This window comes from Saimiri boliviensis, chromosome 7 (assembly GCF_048565385.1).
Source record: "Saimiri boliviensis isolate mSaiBol1 chromosome 7, mSaiBol1.pri, whole genome shotgun sequence".
NCBI classification, from domain to species: Eukaryota; Metazoa; Chordata; class Mammalia; order Primates; family Cebidae; genus Saimiri; species Saimiri boliviensis.
In genome coordinates, this window is record NC_133455.1 from 64,274,974 (window position 1) to 64,301,448 (window position 26,475).

General features: G+C 45.2%; 1 protein-coding gene and 1 long non-coding RNA gene across 2 annotated transcripts; one reads left to right on the forward strand and one right to left on the reverse strand.

Moving 5' to 3' along the window:
* Positions 1 to 406: 406 nt before the first annotated feature.
* Positions 407 to 4,293, reverse strand: LOC101046265 (tubulin alpha-1B chain). Its single transcript, XM_010349772.3, has 4 exons — positions 4,183 to 4,293; positions 2,140 to 2,362; positions 1,866 to 2,014; positions 407 to 1,561 (listed from the first exon to the last, which is right to left on the reverse strand). The coding sequence occupies exons 1-4, from the start codon at positions 4,183 to 4,185 to the stop codon at positions 581 to 583; spliced, it is 1,356 nt and encodes a 451-aa protein (XP_010348074.2). The 5' UTR covers positions 4,186 to 4,293; the 3' UTR covers positions 407 to 580.
* A 203-nt stretch (positions 4,294 to 4,496) lies between these two features.
* On the forward strand, positions 4,497 to 24,827 carry LOC141585109 (uncharacterized). Its single transcript, XR_012518427.1, has 2 exons — positions 4,497 to 7,839; positions 16,292 to 24,827. It is a non-coding gene; the product is annotated as an uncharacterized LOC141585109 (long non-coding RNA).
* Positions 24,828 to 26,475: the final 1,648 nt, after the last annotated feature.

Below are 26,475 nucleotides of genomic sequence, written 5' to 3' on the forward strand. Positions count from 1 at the left end.
CTTGATTAGCAGAATGACTTTCATCTGTTTCCCCACCCACTAAGCAAGGTTTGAGGTGGTAAACTCGTCTGAGAATCTAGGGCTCCTGCCTTTCCAGTTCCCTGAGCTCCTTTTTCCCTATAGTAATGCCTCCACAGTAGGACCCTTGACATCACCAGCACATTGCAGACTCTATACCAGGCGTCCCCAAACTATGGCCCACGGGCCCCCCGCTGCACTTCAAGAAGGGGCACCTCTTTCATTGGTGGTCAGTGAGAGGAGCACAGTATGTGGTGGCCCTACAACGGTCTGAGGGACAGTGAACTGGCCCACTGTGTAAAAAGTTTAGGGACGCCTGCTCTATACTGCAAGTGCAGATGAATCCCCAAAACCAAGGCACTTATAGAAAAAACACAGGAGACAAAGCTTTTGATGTTAATGACTTTACTTTGAGACATGATGGAAAAATTACAGGTACACATGGAAAAGACATGATGACTGAGTGAAAACAATCTAACCAGAAAGCTTTAATGCCTGTCAGCTATGTTGAAGCTGAAATTCTGGGAGCATGACATGCTGCAGGGCCAAAAGGAATGGATAATTAGTATTCCTCTCCTTCTTCTTCACCCTCTCCTTCAACAGAATCCACACCAACCTCCTCATAATCCTTCTCAAGGGCAGCCATGTCCTCACGGGCCTCAGAAAACTCTCCTTCCTCCATCCCCTCACCCACGTACCAGTGAACAAAGGCACGCTTGGCATACATCAGGTCAAACTTGTGGTCCAGGCGAGCCCAGGCCTCGGCAATGGCTGTAGTGTTGCTCAGCATGCACACAGCTCTCTGTACCTTGGCCAGGTCTCCACCAGGCACCACGGTGGGAGGCTGGTAGTTGATGCCAACCTTGAAGCCAGTGGGGCACCAATCCACAAACTGGATGCTGCGCTTGGTCTTGATGGTGGCGATGGCAGCATTGACATCTTTGGGAACCACATCACCACGGTACAACAGGCAGCAAGCCATGTATTTACCATGGCGAGGGTCACATTTCACCATCTGGTTGGCTGGCTCAAAGCAGGCATTGGTGATCTCGGCTACAGAAAGCTGTTCATGGTAGGCTTTCTCAGCGGAGATGACAGGGGCATATGTGGCCAGAGGAAAGTGGATGCGGGGATAGGGCACCAGGTTGGTCTGGAATTCTGTCAGGTCAACATTCAGGGCTCCATCAAATCTCAGGGAAGCAGTGATGGAGGACACGATCTGGCTAATAAGGCGGTTAAGGTTAGTGTAGGTTGGGCGTTCGATATCGAGGTTTCTACGACAGATGTCATAGATGGCCTCGTTGTCTACCATGAAGGCACAATCAGAGTGCTCCAGGGTGGTGTGGGTGGTGAGGATGGAGTTGTAGGGCTCAACTACAGCTGTGGAAACCTGGGGCGCCGGGTAGATGGAGAACTCCAGCTTGGACTTCTTGCCGTAATCAACTGAGAGCCGTTCCATGAGCAGGGAGGTGAACCCAGAACCAGTTCCCCCACCAAAGCTGTGGAAAACCAAGAAGCCCTGGAGACCGGTGCACTGGTCGGCCTGTAGGAAAAAAAAAAAAAGAAAAATATTTTAATGCCAGGAGACTTTCTCTTAGAAAATCTGTTTAAACTTCTTTAGATTATGAACCTAACATTGATGTAAGCATGAGGAATTGGTAAAACAGACATATACACAATCTGTCCATAACCTAGGGATCATCTGATTTGTAAGTCCAATTAATACAGAAGCAGCCTATTCCACATTTTGGTAGGTGCCAAAGAATGAATGATGCCAGTCACTCCACCCAACTTGCACTGGAATTATCTCACTGCACTCTAAATGCATATTTATATATGGTGTTTACCAGTTTACGAATTCGGTCCAACACGAGGTCAATGATCTCCTTGCCAATGGTGTAGTGCCCTCGGGCATAGTTATTGGCAGCATCTTCCTTGCCTGTGATGAGCTGCTCAGGGTGGAAGAGCTGGCGGTAGGTGCCAGTTCGAACTTCATCTGCAGAAGGAGGGAGAGAAGGACAGAGGGACTGGGTGAGTGAGTGAGTGACCAGCAGAGCCCCCAGGACAGACCTCCTGTCCCAGCACCCTGTGATCTCACTTGGGTTACTGAGGCCAACTCACCAATGACCGTGGGTTCCAGGTCTACAAACACTGCCCGGGGCACGTGCTTGCCGGCACCTGTCTCACTGAAGAAGGTGTTGAAGGAGTCATCTCCTCCCCCAATGGTCTTGTCACTTGGCATCTGACCATCGGGCTGGATGCCATGTTCCAGGCAGTAGAGCTCCCAGCAGGCATTGCCAATCTGGACACCAGCCTGGCCAACGTGGATGGAGATGCACTCACGCTGTGGGCATGAAAAAAAGATATCACAGCTTAATCTATTGGTGACTGTCAAGTGAAACAAAATACTCATGCAATCTTTATTTTTAGAGATAAGGTCTGTCGCTCAGGTTTGAGTGCAGTAGTGCCGTCCAAGTTCACTGCAGCCTCAACCTCCTGAGCTCATCCCCCAACTCCAGCCTCCAGGGCAGCTGGGACCATAGGCACAGGCCACCACGCCTGGCTAATTTTTTCTTTTTTGGTAGAGATGAGGTCTGGTTGTGCTATCCAGGCTATCACATAATCTTAAAAAAAAAAAAAAATTTCCGTTTTTAAAGTGACATAAGATGTATTACTCTTTTGAGAACGGCTACATTATAGGGTCTACATCGCTTTTAATGCATGCTACCTTCCCATTCTAAACGGGGGAGGCCTTCCTCCAGATCACAACAGCTTAGTCACAGCTTCCTCCTTTGGAGGACCAAGACAGGAAGGTGGGCATCCAGCCAGCGTTCCGGCCCCAGAATCCCACTTTAGACTGCGTGGCCACATTTCCGGGCAGCTCCTAGCACAGGAAGCACGTGACCAGACCAGTGCAGAAGAAATGTCTGTCTGCAGGGACAAAGGGTGGGGCTATGCGGCACAGGATGAATGAGCAATTCAGGGCGCGCGCTCCCGCGCCCCCCGGCGGCGCTGCAGAGGCACGAAATGGCCACGTCTGCAAAGGCGCTGCCCAGGCTGCCCATCCTCCCTTGCCCGCCTCGAGCTCAGCCTAACACCACCACAGCAGTCTGAGCGCAGTAGGGGATTATCGGCGGCCCAGATCTGGGCCAAGATCCGATTTCCGTTCCCTCAAAATCCCTCACTGGCACCACCTGCTTCCCTGAATTCCTAACGCAGCAGGGAGAGACAGGTGGCCTCTAAAGGCTGCTGTTAACTAACTGTCCTAATACACTGGTATAGAGTGGTACACTTCCTCACATTCCTCTTATTGCCTTTTTTTATTTTTTGAGATGGAGTCTGGCTCTGTCGCCCAGGCTGGATTGCAGTGGCACGATCTCTGCTCACTGCAACTTCCACCTCCCAGATTCAAGCGATTCGCCAGTCTCAGCCTCCCGAGTAGCTGGGACTACAGGCGTGCACCACCAAGCCCGGCCAATTTTTGCATTTTTAGTGGAGACAGGGCTTCACCATGTTGGCCAGGCTGATCTCAAACTCCTGACCTCAGGTGATCCACCGCGCCCGGCCCCTCTTACTGCTTCCATTAAAAAAAAAAAAAAAAAAGAACCCTTCAGATCAACAGGAGACACGCCCTGAAGCCCTAGTCGCGCCGCGACCAGCGCGCGTGCGCAGATCGCAGTGGCGGTTTCCCGCCCTGGAGCGGCGGGAAGGTAACGGTCGCGCGTGCGCGCTTTTGTCTGCAGCGCCTTCCCACCCCCGCTTTTCGCGATCAAGAGGAAGTGAGGGCTAGAAGAGGCCGCGCGCGCGTCCACCCAAGGCGGGGGAAGGGTATGCGCTGGAAAGGGCTGCTGGGACTCGAGGTGCCGCGCCCAGGACAGAGTTACGCGCTAAAAGAGAGCTCCGGATAAGGCGGAGGGCTGAGCCCTCCCATCCCTTCCAGAGTCCGAGAAAAAATCCTGGCGCCCCTCAACCTTTCCGGGCCCCCGCCATCTACAAAGACCGAGGTCTCACGACTCCGGATCTGGCCTCTTGTCTCGCTTTCCGCCCTCCAAACGGACGGCTCTTGGGCCAGCCCTCCCCGGCTGTATGCAGGCCCCCCGCACCCCGCCGACTCACTTATCCCTGCTGCCCTGAAAGCGGCCGGGAGCCGCGCGGCGCACTCACCATAGTGGCTAGGGATTAGGAGGCGAAGGCGACAGGAGCAGACACCGGGTCCCGGTTACCGTCCCCGACAAGCTAAGAGTCGAGGTAAGTAACGCACTGGGGCGGGGCGGGCGCTGGAGCCTCTTAAGTAGTGGCTGCGGAGGGGCGGGCGGGTACAGGCGGTGCCGCGGCCGGGAGCCCCTCCTCCGGCCCGGCGCGCCCACTCGGCGCCCGACCTGGCCGCCGCAGAGGCGGGCTCCAGTCCCGAGCCCCCTCCCCTCGCGTGGCCGCGGGGCGGGGTCCGCCGCGCCTCCGGGCCGCGCGCTCCAGTGCTGCAGTGTGCGGCGCATGGCTGCGAGGGCCTGGCGGGGGGCGGGCGCGAGTCGGAAAGACACCGATCGGGGAATGGGCGGCGAGGCTTGCCTTAATTCGGAGGAAGCCTAGGACTTGGGAGAGCCATGCAATTTGAAAGATGAGGCAGAAACTGAAATGCAGAAACTTGTGGTTCGGATAGCTCAGCTGATTAATGCATATTGCCACAGTTTGTGAGTTTTGCCCTTTTATTTTCTCAGTTCGTTCTGTACTTACCTGATAATGTGAAAAATAGGAGCTTTAGAAAACCGAATAGGTGTGCTTGGTTTACTGTAATGACTTGTTCTTGAAAGTAAGGGTACCAAACGCTGGAAGCAAATAATATTTCAGTCATTCGAAGAATAGTGCCCAAATATTTAACATTGAAGCTGTTAAAAGAGCAGAGTAGGCCCGAATTTTGGATCGAAGCCATCAACTTTATGGAACAGCCCTAGGGGCTTTTTGAAAAGGAGATTTAAAAACACATTTCAGAGGTGATAGCTGAGTTAAGGAGGTGAGAAAAAACTTGGATAGGGAGGAAATAAGTGGACACTGAAGGATGTTAGGAAGCAGGGATTCCTTGTTCAATTTAGGAGTTTTGTAAATAAGACTGCTTGGCCTTGTGTCAAGATACATCACTTGGTTATAGCTTAGTGCTTGGAGGCCCACATTATAGGAGTAGACTAGTTCTCCCTCCGCCCCGCCCGTGGAAAATCTATTTCAAGACCATAAAGCACATTGCTAATCCTTGGAAATGCAGAAGGTGGTTAGGTTTAAAATGTGACTTTAAAATGGTCCTAGCAGAAACCTATTGATGTTACTATTCAAAATATCTGCCCTGTATATGGGAAACAAAAAGGTAAAACCTAAAACACTAGAAATTCATAGTTCATCTTCAGTTACTAGCCTATTGAGATTTGGTAAAGCCTTCATTCTTAATTTCAGACAAATAAATTTATGTGGTTAATAAGCGTGTATTTTGTAATGAGGTCTGTGTGTGTGTGTGTGTGTGTGTGTGTGTGTGTGTCTACCCATCTGAACCTGACCTGGAAACCAGGAGGTTCTTGTTTATTTCTGGTAAATATTTTTGGTAGTCTTATTAAAGACATTTGATTCAAAATCCAAATTTGCACACAGTTTTCCAACTGGGTAGAGAAGGCAGGAATGTTTGAATATTGTTCTCATTTATTTTTTCCTCTTATTCTTTAAAAAAAATTAAGCCAGTCAAATTTAGAAGTGGGGGATTGTATACCAATTTTAGTGACACTGATGTTAATAAGTTCTGATAACCTACTACCATTGGACCACCCCCAGTGTTACTTATTCTTAAAAGGAGTCTGAAAATAATTAGCTTGCTTTAACTGGAAGAACGAATGTTAGGGAACCACCCTGCTGAACTCCATTTTGCTGTTGGCTCTGGATAAAAGCTATTTTATCCAGAAATATAGAAATATAGAAACCAAAATAGGTTTCTAGACATTCTGAAGCCACCCTTCTACCCTAACCACCTAATGTATTTCCAAGGATTAGTGATGTAGTTTATGATCTTGGAATAGATTTTTCTGGGGGAGGGGAGAACCTCCCTTGTAGCTCTCTGCAGATTATCAGAGTCACCACTGCAGGGATTTGCTCCTGTGGGCCTATATGTCTCCCCAGATACCTTTCTAAAATTATTAGCATTGTTATCTGTGTATTCCCCTGTAGTGAATGAGGAAGTATTTGAGGGTTTTGTTTTTGTTTTTGTTTTTGTTTTGTCCTTAATAATACGTCAGGTTTCACAGAATAATCAAACTAAAAGAGAACTTTATTTTTTGACCGAAACTCTGTATCCAAACAACAACAACAACAACAAAAAACAACCGTATATTGTTTTTTTTTGTTGTTTTTTTTTTTTTTTTTGAGACAGAGTGTCGCTCTTGTTACCCAGGCTGGAGTGCAATGGCACGATCTCGGCTCACCGCAACCTCCGCCTCCTGGGTTCAGGCAATTCTCCTGCCTCAGCCTCCTGAGTAGCTGGGACTACAGGCACACGCCACCATGCCCAGCTAATTTTTTGTATTTTTAGTACAGACGGGGTTTCACCACGTTGACCAGGATGGTCTCGATCTCTCGACCTCGTGATCCACCCGCCTCGGCCTCCCAAAGTGCTGGGATTACAGGCTTGAGCCACCGCGCCCGGCACAACCGTATATTGTTATTCAGTATTTGAACATCTGAACATTTTGTTGTCTTAGGAGTTTGTCCTTGCTGGCATTATTAAACTGCTTCCTTAGCTGTGAACACCGTATGACTGTGGGTTGTATCTGGAAAGGAATATGCTTTGCTAGTTTTATTATGGAATTGATTTTGAAATTGTGGTACCCAAGCTCTTTTTTCTTTGATAGGGAGTCTCACTCTGTCGCCAGGCTGGAGTGCAGTGGTGTGATCTCGGCTCACTGCAACCTCCGCCTCTTGGGTTCAAGCAATTCTCCTGCCTCAGCCTCTCAAATAGCTGGGACTACAGGCATGTGCCACCATGCCCAGCTAATTTTTGTATTTTTAATAGAGACAGGCTTTCACCACGTTGGCCAGGATGACCTCGAGCTCTTGACTTTGTGATCTGCCTGCCTTGACCTCCCAAAGTGCTGGAATTACAGGCATGAGCCATGGTGCCTGGCTTCTTCTTTTTTTTTTTTTTTTCCTTTGAGACAGAGTTTCACTCTTGTTGCCCAGGTTGGAATGCAGTGGAGTGATCTCGGCTCACTGTAACCTCCACCTCCTGGGTCCAAGTGGTTCTCTTGCCTCAGCCTCCCAAGTAACAGGGATTACAAGCACCTGCTACCATGCCCAGCAAATTTTTGTATTTTTAGCAGAGAGGCGGCTTCACCATGTTGGCCAGGCTAGTCTTGAATTCAGGTGATCTTCCCGCCTCGGCCTCCCAAAGTGCTGGGGTTACAGGCATGAGCCACCGTGCCTGGCCAAGTTACCCTAGCTCTTATGTTCCTGTTTCCCTAACATAATACTTCCTCTACTTATGAGAGAACTCCTAATCTTAAAGGGAGATGAAGGTCATTTTTTGTAACTTCTTCCTGCTGAGAGTGGACATTGATCTTTGGGATAGGATTCTCTCATAAGGATTTGCAGTCAGCTTCATGATGTTCTGATGGTTCTTTTCTTTGTTTTTGTTTTGTTTTGTTTGTTTTGTTTTGACAAAGTTTTGCTCTGTTGCCAGGCTAGAGTGCAGTGGCATGGTCTCAGCTCACTGCAACCTCCACCTCCCTTGCAACCTCCACCTCCCAGGTTCAAGAGATTTTCCTGCCTCACCCTCCTGAGCAGCTGAGACTACAGGTACACACCGCCATGCCCAGCTAATTTTTTTTTTTTTTTTTTTTTTTTTTTGAGACAGAGTCTTGCTCTGTCACCAGGCTGGAGTACAGTGGTGCAATCTCGGTTCACTGCAACATCTGCCTCCTGGGTTCAAGTGATTCTTCTGCCTTAGCCTCCCAAGTAGCTGGGACTACAGGCATGTGCCACCACGCCCTGCTAATTTTGTATTTTTAGTAGAGACAGGGTTTCACCATGTTGGCCGGGATGGTCTTGATCTCTTGACCTCATGATCCACCCACCTCAGCCTCCCAAAGTGCTAGGATTACAGGTGTGAGCCACCATGCCTGGTGATATTCTGATGATTCTGTGGGCATAGCCTTGCCCAGTATTAGAGGAATAAAAATCTCTGGATGCCTGATCTGTGGTACCTAAAGGCAGGACATCTTTATTTCTCAGGTCAGAAGATGGTATCGGTTGGAAGCCTTGTGCCAGCATAACCTTTATGTGGGATTGTTGTAATCTAGTAGAAACAAACTTCACCAAGGTGTTAAACAAGCAAGGGCCAAAGATTAGTAATAACAAGATAGTGATAAAAGGTCCTAGGAAGAGGACAAACCAATTGAGACTCAGGAGGGTGCTTTTTTTTTCCTTTTTCTGTTTTTCTTTTCCCCAGGTGGGGTCTTGCTATGTTGCCCAGGCTTGACTGAACTCCTGGCCTCAAGTGATTCTCCTGCCTTGGCCTTCCAAAGTGCCGAGATTATAGGCCTGAGCTACTGAGCCTTGTCTAACCTCTAAATCTCTACTTTTATAGGAGGTTTTTTTTTTGTTTTTTTTTTTTTTTTGCGGGGAGACAGTGTCTTGCTCTGTGGCCTACGCTGGAGATGGAGAGCAGTGGTATGATCACGGCCCACTGCAGCCTTGACCTCCTGGCTGAAGCTATTCTCCTACCTCAGCCTCCCAAGTAGTTTGGGCTACAGGTGCCCATCTAATTTTTATATTTTTGTAGAGGACAGCCATGTTTCCCAGGCTGGTCTCGAACTCTCCTTGCAGGCATTATTAAGCTGCTTCCCGCCGGGCACAGTGGCTTACACTTGTAATCCCAGTACTTTTGGAGGCCAAGGCGGATGGATCACCTGAGGTCAGGGGTCCAAGACCAGCCTGGCCAACATGGTGAAACCCTGTCTCTATTGAAAATACAGAAATTAGTCAGGTGTGGTGGCAGGCACCTATAATCCCAGCTACTTAGGAGGCTGAGGCAGGAGAATCACTTGAGCCCAGGAGGTGGAGGTTGCAGTGAGCCAAGATCGCACCACTGTATTCCAGCCTGGGTAACAAGAGCGAAACCCTGTCTCAAAAAAAAAAAAAAGGCTACTTCCTTAGCTGTGAACATCTTTTGACCATGGATGATAGTTGGCAAGCAATGTACCTTGCTAGTTTTAAGACTGAATTGATTTTTTTTTTTTTTTTTTTTTTTTTTTGAGACGGAGTTTCGCTCTTGTTACCCAGGCTGGAGTGCAATGGCACCATCTCGGCTCACCGCAACCTCCGCCTCCTGGGTTCAGGCAATTCTCCTGCCTCAGCCTCCCAAGCAGCTGGGATTACAGGCATGTGCCACCATGCCCAGCTGATTTTTTGTATTTTTAGTAGAGACGGGGTTTCACCATGTCGACCAGGATGGTCTCGAACTCTCGACCTCGTGATCCACCCGCCTCGGCCTCCCAAAGTGCTGGGATTACAGGCTTGAGCCACCGTGCCCGGCAAGACTGAATTGATTTTAAAACTGTGTCATCCTGGCTCCCCTATACTTCTGTTTCTCTAACTTTTTTTTTTTTTTTTTTTTTTTTTTTTTTTTTTTTTTTTTTCTGAAACAGGATCTCACTCTGTTGCCCAGGCTGGAGTGAGTGTGGCAGTGGGATCTCAACTCACTACAGCTCTACCTCCTGAACTTAAGGGATCTTCCCATCTCAGCCTCCCAAGTAGCTGGGACCATAGGCATTGCCACCACATCTGGCTAGTTTATTATTATCTTTTTTTTGTAGTGATGGGGTTTCTCCATGTTGTCCATGGATTCAAACTCCTGGGCTCAAGCAACCCACCTGCCTTGGCCTCTCAAAGTGCTGGGATTATAGGTGTGAGCCACCACACCCAACTGTAACACATTTTTATGACAGAAATATTGAATAATGATAACTTTATTTTGCCTCTTCTTTTCTTTTCTTTCTTTTTTTTGTTTCAGACAGAGTCTTGCTGTGTTGCCCAGGCTGGAGTACAGTGGCACAATTTCAGTTCACTGAAAACTCTGCCTCCTAAGTTCAAACAATTCTTGTGCCTCAGCCTCCCAAGTAGCTGGGATTACAGGCATGCGCCACAACACTGGGCTAATTTTTATATCTTTAGTAGAAATGGGGTTTTGCCATGTTGCCTAGGCTGGTCTTAAACTCCTGCCTCAAGTGATTTGCCCGCCTTGGCCTCCCAAAGTGCTAAGATTACAGGCGTAAGCCACCATGCCTGGCCTGCCTCCTCTTTAGTACCTGAAAGGAAAGTATGACTTTTAAAAAAATATGTGGTTAACCTACATAGGTTTTTTTTGTTTGTTTGTTTGTTTTTTTGAGGCAGAGTCTTGTTCTGTCACCTAGGCTGGAGTGCAGTGGAGCAATCTCGACTCACTGCAACCTCTGCCTCCTGGGTTGAAATGATTCTCCTGCCTCAGCCTCCCGAGTAACTGGGACAACTGGGACAACAGGTACACTCCACTGCACTCAGTTAATTTTTTATGTTTTTAGTACAGATGTCTAAAAACATAAAAACATGTCTAAAAACAGATAGTATGGCTGTCACCATATTGGCCAGGCTGGTCTCAAACTATTCACCTCGTGATCCGCCTGCCTTGGCTTCCCAAAGTGCTGACATTATAGGCGTGAGCCACCATGCCCAGCCTTTGTTTATCTTTAGAGATGGAGTCTCACTCTTGCCCAGGCTGGAGTGCAATTGTGTGATCTTGGCTTACTGCAGCCTCCACCTCCCAGGTTCAAGTGATTCTCCCACCTTAGCCTCCTGAGCAGCTGGAATTACAGACATGCACCACTAAGCCGGGCTAATTTTTGTAAGTTAGTAGAGACCAGGTTTCACGATGTTGGCTAGGCTGGTCTTGAACTTCTAACCTCAAGTGATCCGCCCACCTTGGCCTCCCAAAGTGCTGAGATTACAGGCGTGAGCCACCACGCCGGGCCTCTATTTGTTTTGATATTTGCGTGTATGTGTGTGTATGTGTGTGTGTAGGTATGTACACACACACACGACTGAGTAAATAGTAGTTATCAATGTCTAGAACATAAACACAGTAGTATTTACTGTCTTGACATTTTTTTTTCCTCCCCCAAGACAGGGTCTCACTCTGTTGCCTAGGCTGGACTACAGTGGCATGATCATGGCTCACTGTAGCCTCCATTTCCCAGGCTCAAACGATGCTGTCACCTCAGCTTCTTCAGTAGCTGGAACTACAGGCAAGCACCACTGTGCCTGATTAATTTTTTGTAGAGGTGGGGTCTCATTATGTTACACATGCTAATCTTGAACTCCTGGGCTTAGTCGATCCCACCTTGGCCTCCCAAAGTGCTGAGATTGCAGTATAGGCCACTGTGCCTAGTCTGTCTGCACATTTTAATTGATTATACAGGCCTTTCTTTTGTTGTACTCTTTCAGGCCTGTAACTGTTTGCTTTGAGTCTTTGGTGTAGTGGAAAACCCCATGATGCAATTAGAGTTACTCTTCTCTTTGCTACACAGTATCATCACCATTTGCTGCTGTTTTTTTTTTTTTTTTTTTTTTTTTGACAGTTTCCATGTTGTGGTTTAGACACAGAAGTTCACAAAATAATTTGTTCTTTTCACTAGCTCTACAAGTAAAAACAAACTACCAAATGGCAACAATTTACAAAGTGTTAACTATTTATAAATATTTGACCTTCATTCTTACTTATCCCAATGTTACAAATTTACATAAGACATTTTGGGTTCTGCTTTTCCACAGATAGATGGTATTAGGGAAAGAAAATTAACTTTAGGTGCCTATAATCCCAGGACTTTGGGAGGCCAAGGCCCACAGATCACTTGACGCCAGTAGTTAGAGATCAGCCTGACCAACGTGGCGAAATCCTGTCTACTAAAGATACAAAAATTAGTTGGGCCTGGTGGCATGCATCTGTAATCCCAGCTACTTGGGAAGCTGAGGCACGAGAATCACCTGAACCCAGGAGGTGGAGGTTGCAGTGAGCAGAAATCATGCCACCGCACTCCAGCCTGGGTGACAGAGTAAGACCTCTGTCTCAAAAAAAAAAAAAAAAAAAAAAAAAAGGAGGGGGAATAGAAAATTGACTTTTGGTGGTGTCAGATAAGACTAGATTCAATTCTAGCTTTGTCAGTTAATAGTGGTATGACCTTAGACCCTTTATTTTTCCTGAGCTTCATTTGTGAATGGGAATCATTATTAACTTGGAATCACCTTTTTCTCATACATTCAGTCCCATTAGTTCAATGTCAATTTGTGGAAGTCAGTCTTGGTTGCCCTTGGAGAAACTACTTTCTTCCATTCTTCCTTGCTAAAAGAACCTTCTTTACCTGCCACTGTTTAAAGGATATTCGTGTGCTCAGTCCCAGCGGACAAATCAATGCAACCTTGTTTCCCTTTTGCCAGATACTTGCTTTCTCAGTTTCCTTCACGATTGGACCTGATTCTGACCAATGGGACATAAAGAGGCGAGTCAGCTGAGGAGTTTCTGGGAATGGTTTTCCTCTCTGATAAAAAGACTTTACCCCCTTGAGGAAATCCCTTTTGTTTCACCCCTCTCCTTTTGCTTTCTGCCTTTGGAAATGTCCTTTGAAGATAATGATACCTAGAGCCAACTTAAAACCTTGAGGGTCTAATACAAAGAGAATCATAAAGATAACCGTTCTGTGCAGTGGTCTGATATTGTGAAACTATCAGCCCAACCTTAAAACCAACCTATCTCCACATTTATTAATTAAATAATAAATTAAGGAAACTAAATAAATGTTAATCAGTAAAGGAAACAGTAAATGTCCTTATAATGTAAGCTAATGCAAGCAGGCCTTATCTCTAGTGCCAAGAATAATACCTGGCACATAGTAGGTGCTTAATATATAATTTTTGTTGAAGATTGAACTTTGTGATTGGTTGGATGTGGGGTGTGAGGTAAAGTGAGGAATGGAGGTTATATTGTAGGTTTCTCTTTTTTAATTATTAATTATTGATTTATTTTTGAGACAGAGTCTCATTCTGTCACCCAGGCTGGAGTGCAATGGTGCAATCTCTGCTCATTGCAACCTGTGCTGCCCAGGTTCAAGCGATTCTCCTGCCTTGGCTTCCCGAGTAACTGGGATTACAGGCCCCTGCCATTGTGCCCAGCTAATTCCTGTATTTTTAGTAGAGACGGGGTTTCACCATGTTGGCCAGGCTGGTCTTGAACTCCTGAACTTGTGATCCACCCGCTTCGACCTCCCAAAGTGCTGGGATTATAGGCATTAGCCACGGCACCTGGGTGAAAGTGGTGCTTTTTTTTTGAGACAGAGTCTTGCTGTGTCGTCAGGCTGGAGTGCGGTGGCACTATCTCAGGTCACTGCAACCTCTGCCTCCTAGGTTCAAGCGATTCTCCTGTTTCAGCCTCCCAAGTAGCTGGGACTATAGGCACACGCCAGCACGCCCAACTAATTTTTGTATTTTTAGTAGAGAAGGGGTTTCCTGGGTTGGCCAGGATGGTCTCCATTACTTGACCACGTGATCCGCCCACCGTGGCTTCCCAAAGTGCTGGGATTACAGGCATGAGCTGAAAGTGGTTCTCTTTATAGAGAACCCTGACATAGATAGAGAACCTGGCCTTCGTAAGGAATTGAAAGAATGGGCCGGGCACGGTGGCTTATGCTTGTAATCCCAGCACTTTGGGAGGCCGAGTCGGGCGGATCACCTGAGGTCAGGAGTTTGAGATCAGCCTGACCAACACAGAAAAACCCCATCTCTACTAAAAATACAAATTAGGATGTGTTAGCACAGGCCTGTAATCTCAGCTACTCAGGAGGCTGTGGCAAGAGAATCGCTGGAACCTGGGAGGCAGAGGTTCAAGTGAGCCGAGCTGGCACCATTGCACTCCAGCGTGGGCAACAAGAGCAAAACAAAGGAAGGAAGGAAGGAGGGAGGAAAGAAAAGAGGGAAGGAAGGAAGGAAGGAAGAATCATATTTAAAGTAGAGAAAATGAGCTTATAAAAGGAGTCTGGGAGAAAAGAAGAAGGAAGAGAGAGAGAGAGAGAGAGAGAGAGAGAGAGAGATTATATTTAAAGAAGAGAAAATGAGCTTATAAAAGGAGTCTGGACCAGGCACAGTGGCTCATACCTGTAGTCCTAGCACTTTGGGAGGACAAGATGGGCAGGTCACCTGAGGTCAGGAGTTCAAGACCAGCCTGGCCAAGATGGTGAAACCCTGTCTCTATTAAAATACAAAAATTAGCCAGGCATGGCCCGGCGTGGTATCTCAGGCCTGTAATCCCAGCACTTTGGGAGGCCAAGGTGGGTGGATCAACTGAGATCAGGAGTTTGAGACTAGCCTGACCAACATGGTAAAACCCCATCTCTACTAAAAATAAAAAATTAGCTGGGTGTGGTAGTGGGCACCTGTAGTCCCAGCTACTCTGGAGGCTGAGGCAGAAGAATTGCTTGAACCCGGTAGGTGGAGGTTGCAGTGAGCTGAGACTGTGCCACTGCAGTCCAGCCTGGATGACAGAGTGAGACTCCGTCTCTTAAAAAAAAAAAAAAAAAAAAGGGCCGGGCGCGGTGGCTCAAGCCTGTAATCCCAGCACTTTGGGAGGCCGAGGCGGGTGGATCACGAGGTCAAGAGATCGAGACCAGCCTGGTCAATATGGTGAAACCCCGTCTCTACTAAAAATACAGAAAATTAGCTGGGCATGGTGGCACGTGCCTGTAATCCCAGCTACTCAGGAGGCTGAGGCAGGAGAATTGCCTGAACCCAGGAGGCGGAGGTTGCGGTGAGCCGAGATGGTGCCATTGCACTCCAGCCTGGGTTAACAAGAGCGAAACTCCGTCTCAAAAAAAAAAAAAAAAAAAAAAGGGTTAGCTAGGCATGATGGCAGGTGCCTGTAATCCCATTTACTTGTGGAGCTGGGACAGGAAAATCACCTGAACCCGGGAGAAGGTGGTTGCAGAGTCAAGATCACACCACTGCACTCCAACCTGGGCAGCTGAGCGAGACTCTGTCTCACAAATAAATAAATAAATACATATAAAAATAAAAGGAGTCTGATAAAGAATGATCAAAGAGGAAGAACTGGGAGTTTTACAATCCAAGTAAAGAGTTTTCAGAGCTGGGCACAGTGGCTGAAGCCTGTAATCCCAGCACTTTGGGAGGCCGAGGCAGGTGGATCACGAGGTCAAGAGATGGAGACCATCCTGGTCAACATGGTGAAACCCCGTCTCTACTAAAAATACAAAAAATTAGCTGGGCATGGTGGCACGTGCCTGTAATCCCAGCTACTCAGGAGGCTGAGGCAGGAGAATTGCTTGAACCCAGGAGGCGGAGGTTGCGGTGAGCCGAGATCGCGCCATTGCACTCCAACCTGGGTAACAAGAGTGAAACTCCGTCTCAAAAAAAAAAAAAAAAAAAAAAAAAAAAGAGTTTTCAGAGAGTATAGTGTCAGATGCTGCAGAGAGGTTAAATAGGGTAAATATTAGAAAGGATCCATTGTATTAAATATGTAGAAAACAATATGGTGTCTATTTTTATTTAGTTATTGGACAATATTGAGAGGGTAGCATGCCAGGTACTTTTTATAAGTGTTGGGTAGATGTAACAGTGAATAAAATAAGTCTTACTGGAGTGATGATAAGGGAGTGATGATAAGGGACATGCTTGCCTCTTTCTAATCTTAGTGGGAAAGCTTCTAATTTCTCACTTTTAAGTATAATGTTAACTGTAGGGATTTTGTAGATATTTCTTTATCAAGTTGAGAAAGTTCCCCTCTATCCTAGTTTACCAAGAGAGTTTATTATGAATGAGTGTTGGATTTTGAATCTGTTAATATAATTATGTGATTTTTCTTTTTTTCCTTGAAGGAGTCTTGCTCTATCGCCCAGACTGGAGTGCAGTGGCACCATCTTGGCTGACTGCAACCTCCACCTCCTGGGTTCAAGTGATTCTCGTGCCTCCACTACCAGAGTAGCTGGGATTACAAGTGCACGTCACAGCACCTGGCTTATTTCTATATTAGTAGAAACAGGCTTTTACCATGTTGGCCACATTGGTCTTGACCTCTAACCTTAAGCCATCCACCTGCCTCGGCCTCCCAAAGTCCTGGGATTACAGGCATGAGGCACTGCGCCCAGCCTTTTTCTTCTTTAGAATGCTGATCTGATGGATTATATTAATTGATTCTTTTCTTTTTTTTTTTGAGATGGATCTCGTCCTGTCACCTAGGCTGGAGTGCAGTGGCATGAACATAGCTCACTGCAGTCTCGATCTCCTAGGCTCCAGCAATCCTCTCACCTCAGCCTCCTGAGTAGCTAGGACTGTAAGTATATACCACCATACCCTGCTAATTTCTAAAATTTCTGTAGACATGGGGTCTTGCCATGTTGCCCAGGCTTGTCTTGAACTCCTGAGCTGAAGTGATCATCCCACTTCTGCCTCCCAAAGCTCTTGGGCTGCAGGTGTGTGCCACTGCTCCTGGCCTTATTCGTTTTCAAATATTGAACCAGCCTTATATACCTGGAATAAATTCCAGTTGGTCTTGGCATATAATTCTTTTTATACAGTATTAGATTTCATTTTCTGATATTCAATTGAGGATTTTTGCATCTATGTCTATGCAAATATTGGTCTATAGTTTTTTTTTTTTTGTAATGTCTGTCTGGTTTTGGTATTAGGGTGATATTGATCTCATACAATGAGTTAGAGAATAATTCTTCTGCTTCTGTCTCCTGAAAGAGATGGTATAGAATTGGTATAATTTTTCCCCTAAAAGTTTGGTAGAATTCAAATTAGCTAGGCATGGTGGCATACACCTGTAATCCCAGCTACTTGGGAGGTTGAAGCAGGAGAATCACCTAAACCCAGGAGGTAGAGGTTGCAGTGAGCCAAGATCACACCACTGCACTCCAGGCTCGGCAGCAGAGAGAGACTCCATCTCTAAATAAATAAATAAATGGATAAATAAGTAAAAGTTTGGTAGAATTCATCAGTTAACTGATCTGGGTCTGGTACTTTCTGTTTGGGAAGGTTGTTAATTATTGATTTAATTTTTGTTTGTTTGTTTGTTTGTTTGTTTTTGAGATGGAGTTTCGCTCTTGTTACCCAGGCTGGAGTGCAATGGCGCGATCTCGGCTCACCGCAACCTCCGCCTCCTGGGTTCAGGCAATTCTCCTGCCTCAGCCTCCTGAGTAGCTGGGATTACAGGCACGTGCCACCATGCCCAGCTAACTTTTTGTATTTTTAGTAGAGACGGGGTTTCACCATGTTGACCAGGATGGTCTCGATCTCTTGACCTCATGATCCACCCGCCTCGGCCTCCCAAAGTGCTGGGATTACAAGCTTGAGCCACCGCGCCCGGCCATCACTACACTTTTTTAACAATAGATAATACGCAGTTAAAGTAATGGAATAGCTACAAAACATTGTTGAAAGAAATTAAAGGCAGCTGGGCTTGGTGGCTCACACCTGTAATCCCAGTATTTTGGGAGGCTGAGGCGGGCAGATCACAAGGTCAGGAGATGGAGACCATCCTGGCCAACACGGTGAAACCCCGCCTATACTAAAAATATGAAAAATTAACCAGGTGTGGTGGCAGGTGCCTGTATTCCCAGCTCCTTAGGAGGCTGAGGCAGGAGAATCGCTTAAACCCGGGAGGCAGAGGTTGCAGTGAGCTGAGACTGCGCTACTGCAGCCTGGGCGACAAAGCAAGACTCCTCAAAAAAAGAAAGGTGACCAAAATAAATGGAGACATTTCATGTTTAAGGATTCAGAGACTTAATATTCTCCAGTTGGCAATACTTCCTAAATTGATAATATAGATGCTACAAAATCCCCAGCTGACTTTCTTGCAAAAGTTAACAAGCTGATCCTAAAATTATATGAAAATTCAAAGGACAAGCCGGGCACGGTAGCTCACACCTGTAATCCCAGCACTTTGGGAGGATGAGACGGGCAGATCACCTGAGGTCAGGAGTTCAAGACCAGCCTGGCTAACATGGTGAAACTCCATCTTTAAAAAAAAAAAAGAAAAGAAAATTGAAAGGACCTAAAATGACCAACACAGTCTGGAAAGAGAACAAAGAAGGTTCACACTTCCTGCTTTCACAACTTTCTACAAAGCTGCAGTAATCAAGACTGTGTGGTGCTGGCATAAGGGTAGATATAATAGATACATGAAATAGAACTGGGAGTCCAGAAATAAACTTCACATTTATGGTCAATTTTTTTACAAGAGTACTGAGACAGAACGATGAGGAAAGAATACCTTTTTTCTTTATATATATCTCTCTCTTTCTTCCTTTCTTTTTTTTTTTTGAGACAGAGTCTCACTTGGTCACCCAAGCTGGAGTGCAGTGGCCTGATCTCGGCTCACTGCAACCTCTGCCTCCCGGGTTCAAGCGATTCGCCTGCCTCAGCTTCCCAAGTAGCCGGGATTACAAGTGTCCACCAACACAGCCGGCTAATTTTTTGTATTTTTAGTAGAGATGGGGCTTCACCATATTGGCCAAGCTGGTCTTGAACTCCTGACCTTGTGATCCACCCGCCTCAGCCTCCCAAAGTGCTGGGATTACAGGCATGAGCCACTGCACCCACCCTAGTCTTTTCAATATATAGTGTTTTATATATATAATATATATAGATATAATATATTTCTACATATATATGTAGAAATATGATATATAGTGTTGAATATATATTGGATATATTTTGACTATACAATGGGATATACATATGCAAAAGAATGAAGTTGGTCCTGTGATAGTAAATTTCAGGTGTCAACTTGATTGGATTAAGGAGTACCCAGATCGCTAGTAAAGCATGATTTCTGAGTATGTCTGTGAGGGTGTTTCCAGAAGAGATTGGCATTTGAATCAGTGGGCTGAGTAAGAAAGATCTACCTTCACCCAGTGTGGGTGAGAACCATTCAATCATCTGAGGACCCAGACAGAACAAAAAGGCAGAGGCCTTTTTCTCTCTTGCTGTCTCTTTTGGAGCTGGGATACTTTTCTTCTCCTGCCCTTGGGCATTGGAATTTCAGGTTTTCTAGCCTTTGAACTGCAGGATTTACGACAGCAGTACCCCCAGATTCTCAGGCCTTTGGCCTCAAACTTAGAATTACACCATCAGTTTCCAGGTCCTCAGGCTTTTGGACTCGGACTGTGCCATGCTACTGACATCCCTGTTTTTATTTTTATTTTTTTTTTTTGAGGCGTTTGAAACCAGCCTGGCCAACATGGTGAAACCCCATGTTCACTAAAAATACAAAAATTAGACAGGCATAGTGGCATGTGCCTATAATCCCAGCTACTCAGGAGGCTGAAGCACAAGAATCACTTGTGCCCAGGAGGTAGAGTTTGCAGTGAGCAAAGATGGCACCACTGCCCTTCAGCCTGGGCAACAAGAGTGAAATTCCATCTCAAAAAACAAACAAAATCAATTGAAAACTTCTTTGCTTCAAAGGACACACTATCAAGAAAGTAAAAAGACAACCCACAGAATGGTAGAAAATTTTGCAAATCATATATCTGTGATGTTATGATATACATTGGTTTTGTCCATGGTTCCTGGCTCATAACTTCCATATCCCTTGTTACAGTCTTTTGTTAGAATGTTGGATGTGTTGGACCTCAGGGGCAAGCCTCTGACTTTCTCCTTCTGGCCTCCATTCACTCTAATCTTCCCCAACCTTTCTTTTTTTTTTTCTTCTTTTTAATTTTTTTTTAATTTTTGTGGCCCCACCCAGACCTTTTTTTTTTTTTTTTTTTTTTTTCCCCTTTAAAGACAGGGTCTCGGCCGGGCGCGGTGGCTCAAGCCTGTAATCCCAGCACTTTGGGAGGCCGAGGTGGGTGGATCACGAGGTCAGGAGATCGAGACCATCCTGATCAACATGGTGAAACCCCATCTCTCCTAAAAAAAATACAAAAAATTAGCTGGGCATGGTGGCACGTGCCTGTAATCCCAGCTACTCAGGAGGCTGAGGCAGGAGAATTGCCTGAACCCAGGAGGTGGAGGTTGCGGTGAGCCGAGATCGCGCCATTGCACTCCAGCCTGGGTAACGAGCGAAACTCCGTCTCAAAAAAAAAAAAAAAAAAAAAAATAGAGAAAGGGTCTCACTCTGTCATCCAGGCTGGAGTGCGGTGGCGTGATCTCAGCTCACTGCAACCTTTGCCTCCTGGATTCAAGCAATTCTCCTGCCTCAGCCTTGGGGCTGGGATTGCAGGTGTGCACCATCACACCCGGCTAATTTTTTATATGTGTTTTTAGTAGAGATGGGGTTTCACTATGTTGGCCAAGTTAGTCTTAAACTCCTGACCTTGGGTGATCTGCCCACCATAGCCTCCCAGAGTGCTGGGATTGCAGGTGTGAGCCACGGGGTCTGGCCTAATTTTCCCTGACCTTTCTGATTGTGGGTCTTAATACCCTCCCATGACAGGGTCCCACCCTATAACCTGGGAGAAGGAATACTGATGTCTTTACGCTTCTGTAAAAACCCAAGAGGACAGGGCTCAGTGAACTTCCAGACAGCTGAACATGTGGAGGTTCCTAGAGAGTGGTGCGCCCAGGGAGGGCATGGAATCTCCACAATCCTTGCTCTATACCTCACCCTACCTACCTTCTTCATCTGTGTCGTTTGCAATATCCTTTATAATAAACTGGTGAATGTGTTTCCCTGAGTGTTGTGAGCTGCTTCAGCAACCTAATCAAACCCAAAGAAGGGGTCATGGGAACTTCAACTTGAAGCCAGCTGATCAGAAGTTCCAGAGGCTGAACTTGTGACTGGTGTGTGTGGGGTTGGAGTGGGGGTGGGAGGCAGTTGGGGACTGAGCCCGAAACCTGTGGGATCTGACGCTGTCTCTGAGTAGATAGTGTAGGAACTGAATTAGAGGACACCTGGCTGGTATCTGCTACTTGGTATGGGCGAAACTTTCCACACATTTGGTCACAGAAGTCATCTTTTGTTTGATGATTGTTGTGGCTGGAGAGCAGAGGAAAAACAGTTTGAAGAGAATTTTTCTCTATACACATATAAGATACTTGTATCTAGAATATGTAAAGAACTCTCACAAACAATAATAATTAAAAAAAAAAAAACAAATAATAAAATTTTAAGTCCAAGAGTGGTGGCTCACACCTGTAGTCTCAGCACTTTGGGAGGCCAAGGCAGGCGGATGACCTGAGGTCAGGAGTTCAAGACCAGCCTGGCCAACATGGTGAAACCCTGTCTTTTTAAATAAAAAAAACAACAACAAAAGTTTTTTAAGCTGGGTGTAGTGGTTCATGTCTGTAATTCTAGCACTTGGGAGGCTGCAATGGGAGGATCACTTGAGCCCAGGAGTTTGAAATCAGCCTGGACAGCATAGAGAGACCTCATCTCTCTCTTTTTTTTTTTGGAGACAGAGTGTCACTCTGTCGCCCAGGCTGGAGTGCAGTGGCAATGATCTCAGCTCACTGCACATCCTGGGCTCAAGTAATTCTCATGCCTCAGCCTCCCAAGTAGCTGAGATTATGCCCAGCTAATTTTTGTATTTTAGTAGAGATGGAGTTTCATCATGTTGGCCAGGCTGGTCTTGAACTCCTGACCTCAGGTGATCTGCTCACCTCGGGCTCCCAGAGTGCTGGGATTACAGGCATAAGCTACTACACCTGGCCAAGAGACCATTTCTATTTAAAAAGTAAAATAAAAATTTTAAATGGGCAAAGGATCTAAATATAGACTTCTTCAGAGAAGATACACAAATGAGGGCCAGGCACAGTGGCTCAAGCCTATAATCCCAGCACTTTGGGAGGCCAAGGCGGGCAGATCACCTGAGGTTGGGAGTTCGAGACCAGTCTGACCAACATGGTGAAACCCCATCTCTACTAAAAATACAAAATTAGCCGGGTGTGGTGGTACATGCCTGTAATCTCAGCTACTCGGGAGGCTGAGGGAGGAGAATCGCTTGAATCTGGGAGGCAGAGATTGCAGTGAGCCGAGATCATGCCACTGTACTCCAGCCTGGGCAACAAGAGTGAAACTCTGTCTCAAAAAAATACAAAAATGGCCAATAAGCACGAGAAGTTACTCAAGTCTTTAGCCATCAGAAAATGCAAATCAAAGCCCCAATGAGTTCACACCCACTAGAATGGCTATAATTTTAAAAAGACAGAAAATAACAAGTCTTAGTGAGGATGTGGAAAAATTGGACCTTCTTACACTACTAGTAGGAATGTTAATGATATAACTCCTTGGGAAAATAGCTTGGTAGTTCCATGACATATTAAACAGAGCTATAGTAAGACCCAGCAATTCTAGTTCTAGGTATATACTCAAGAGAAATGAAAACATAGGCCTGCACCAAAACATGTACGCAAAAATTCATAGCAGCATTATTCGTAGCCAAAAAATGGAAACAACCCATCAATTAATGAATAAAGAAAATGAAATTCCATATAATGGAATATTATTTGGCAATAAATAGAGATGAAGTACTGATATATGCTACAATATAGAGAAACCTTGAAAACATTGTGCTCAGCCAGGCATGGTGGCTCATACCTGTAATCCCAGCACTTTGGGAGGCCGAGGAGTATTTTAGTACAGATGGAGTTTCATCGTGTTGGCCAGGCTGGGCTTGAACTCCTGACCTCAGGTGATCTGCCTGCCTGGGGCTCTCAAAGTGCTGGGATTACAGGCATAAGTCACTATGCCCGGCCAAGAGCCCCTTTCTATTTAAAAAGGAGGGTGGATCACCTGAAGTCAAGAGTTCAAGACCGGCCTGGCCAATGTGGTGAAACCTCGTCTTTACTAAAAATACAAAAATTAGGTGTGCGTGGTGACATGTGCCTGTAATCTCAGCTACTCAGGAGTCTGAGGCAGAAGAATCACTTGAATCTGGGAGGCAGAGGTTGCAGTGGGCCCAGATCACGCTACTGCACTCCAGCCTGGGTGAAAGAGTGAGACTCAGTCTCAAAAAAACAAAAAAAAAACACCTTTGTGCTAAGAGAAAGAAGCCCTATATTACATGATTCTATTAGTATAAAATGTCCAGAATAGGTAAATTTATAGGGATAGAAAGTAGATTTGTGTTGCCATGAGCTAGTGTGAGGAGATAATGGGAAGTGACTGCTAATGAGGGCAGAGTTTGAGCTTTTGATGAATGACAAAATTAAATTCTGGAATTAGATAATGGAAAGACAAATATAAAATTTTAAAGGGACAGATATTGCACAAGCTGGTGAATATACTATTAACTTTAAAATTGTACACTAAAGGGTGAATTTTATGGTGTGTATATATTATATATCAATTAATAATACAAACAGATCATTATATTCTAAAATTTCATGTCATAGTGGTGTTTCTCATAACAATTTGAATCACTGAAATGGAAATATTTCCAAAATATATCTACTTGAATGGATTAAGAAAATAAGAAAAAAAAAGAAAGAAAGAAGCTAGTTGTGAATGCCTGTGTATTGTGTGTTTCCTTCTATATGAAATGTCCAGAATAGGGAAATATATAGAGACAGAAACTAGATTAGTGGTTGCCTAGAGATAGTGGTTGCCTAGGTTACACAGTTTCTTTTTGGGGTGATGAAAATGTTCTAAAATTGTGGTGATGATCACACACCTCCGAATATACTAAAAGCCATTGAATTGTATACTTTAAATGGGTGAATTTGGACAGTATGTGAATTATATTTCAACAAAGCTGTCATATTAGGAAAAGAAAAAACAAGTGATAAATTGTGAGGGACTGAGTTAGCATTTGGGTAGGAAGAGTGACTATCAGCCTATCACTGTGCACTGATTTTAATGGCTCAGGATACTTAAAATAGCTACCCAAAATAGCATCTTTGGTGCTTGAAATTCTCTTCCTGAAGATTTCTTTAAAAGTCAAATCTTTAGTTTCTAAAAATTCCCTGTTTAAATGCCAGTACTTCAGGGAAAAATAACATCTTGAACAATCAGCTCCAGTTTTTTTTTTTAATCTTTCTCTGTTGCCTAAGCTGGAGTATAGTGGCACTATCACAGCTCACTGCAGCCTCTCCCTCCTGGCTCAGCAGATCCTCCCACCTCAGCCTCCTTAGTAGCTGGGACTACAGGCATATGCCTCCATACCTGGCTAATTTTTGTATTTTTTATAGTGACAGAGTTTTGCTATGTTGCCCAGGCTGGTCTCAAACTTCTGGCCTGAAGTGATCCACCTGCTTTGGCATCCTAAAGTGCTAGGATTCAGGCATGAGCCACCAAACCTGGTCAATACTATTAACATTTGATAAAGATCCTGTTAGACATCTCTCCAGGCATATACACATATATAATTTTATGTAAATACATTTATAACATATATTGTAGAAAAACAAGATTTGGTATTATGTTTGGTTATGAATCTCTTAGAGGAACTTCTTTTAGTTATTTATAATTTGCAAGCTTGGCCGGGCGCGGTGGCTCAAGCCTGTAATCCCAGCACTTTGGGAGGCCGAGGCGGGTGGATCACGAGGTCGAGAGATCGAGACCATCCTGGTCAACATGGTGAAACCCCGTCTATACTAAAAATACAAAAAATTAGCTGGGCATGGTGGCGTGTGCCTGTAATCCCAGCTACTCAGGAGGCTGAGGCAGGAGAATTGCCTGAACCCAGGAGGCGGAGGTTGCGGTGAGCCGAGATCGCGCCATTGCACTCCAGCCTGGGTAACAAGAGTGAAACTCCGTCTCAAAAAAAAAAAAAAAAAAAAAAAAAAAATTTGCAAGCTTGACAAGAGAAAACTGGATCCAGGATCTGTGATTTTTCTAAGAATTAGAGAATCTATATTATCATATATAATTATTGGTTAAATTATTATTATTATTATTTGAGATGGAGTCTCACTCTGTCACCCGGGCTGGAATGCAGTGGCAGGGTCTCAGCTCACTGCAACCTCTGCCTACCAGGTTCAAGAGATTCTTTTGCCTCAGCCTCCCAAGTAGCTGGAATTACAAGCATGCGCCACCATGTCCGGCTAATTTTTGTATTTTTACTAGAGACAGGGTTTCACCATGTTGGCCAGGCTGATCTTGAACTCCTGACCTCATGATCTGCCTGCCTTGGCCTCCCAAAGTGCTGGGATCACAGGCCTGAGCCACTGTGCCAGCCAATTATTGGTTAAATTAATACAAAGCTAGTGAGTTCATTTTAATAGCTTATTTGAGGAATGCAGTTACAATTTACGAATTAACAAAAATCCCTGAATGACATATTTATTACTCCCTTTAACTCTCCAAATCATATTATAAATGCTTTGCAGGTAACCCAAGTGTTGGAGTTAAGGGACTACATTCCAGAATGCTAAAGACAGACTCAGTAGTAAAATAGTTTCTCACACACATACAAATCTTATTTTTACATGATCTGCTAATATAATGGAGAAGACCTGAAACTTGTTATAGAGAGAATAACAGTCAAATTTAATCTTACTTAAGTCCTTTGCCTTGGCCTGATTAGTCAGATAAAAAGAATCCTTATTTAGTTTCCTGAGTCATAAATATTCTCATCTTTCAGCTTTCATAGCAGGACAGAGAAAGGCAATTTATAGCATAATGCCTAAATAAATAAAGTGCTTATACATGTGATATGTACTCAAGTCTTAGAATAATGAAGCTTGCTCCAGGTAGGTGAGCAAACATGCAAGCATTTTCTTGTTCCGTGATTCCACTATTCCCTATGCTGTATTAAATGGCCCATCTTGTAGAGTGGTTTACATAATGTAATCCCATTACTTTGGGAGGCTAAGATGGGTGTGTTGCTTGAGGCCAGAAGTTCAAGACCAGCCTGGACAACATAATGAGACTTTCTCTACAAAAAATAAAAAAATTAGCCAGGCATGCAGATGCACACCTGTGCTCCAGGCTACTCAGGAGGCTGAAGGGAAGGATCACTTGAGCGCAGAAGGATCACTCAAGGCTGCAGTGAGCCATGATCGCACCACTGCACTCCAGCCTGGGCAACAGAGTGAGACCTTCTCTCTAAAGAAATAAATAAATAAAATGGTCCACAGAGACTTTTGTTTGCTATGTGTAAAAAACATCCAGCCAGGTGTAGTGGCTTGTGCCTGTAATCCCAGCATTTTGGTAGGCCAAGGCAGACAGATCACCTAAGGTCAGGAGTTTGAGACCAGGCTAGCCAACATGGTAAAACTCCGTCTCTACTAAAAATACAAAACATAGCCAGGCATGGTGGTTTGCTCCTGTAATCTCAGCTACTCAGAAGGTTGAGGCAGAGGTTTCAGTGAGCCAAGATCACTCCATTGCACTCCAGCCTGGGCGACAGAGTAAGACTCCATCTCAAAAACAAACAAACAAACAAACTTCAAACCAAATCAAATCCAACCAAAAACATCCTCAGTATTGGGTGAAGGCCTGTAATC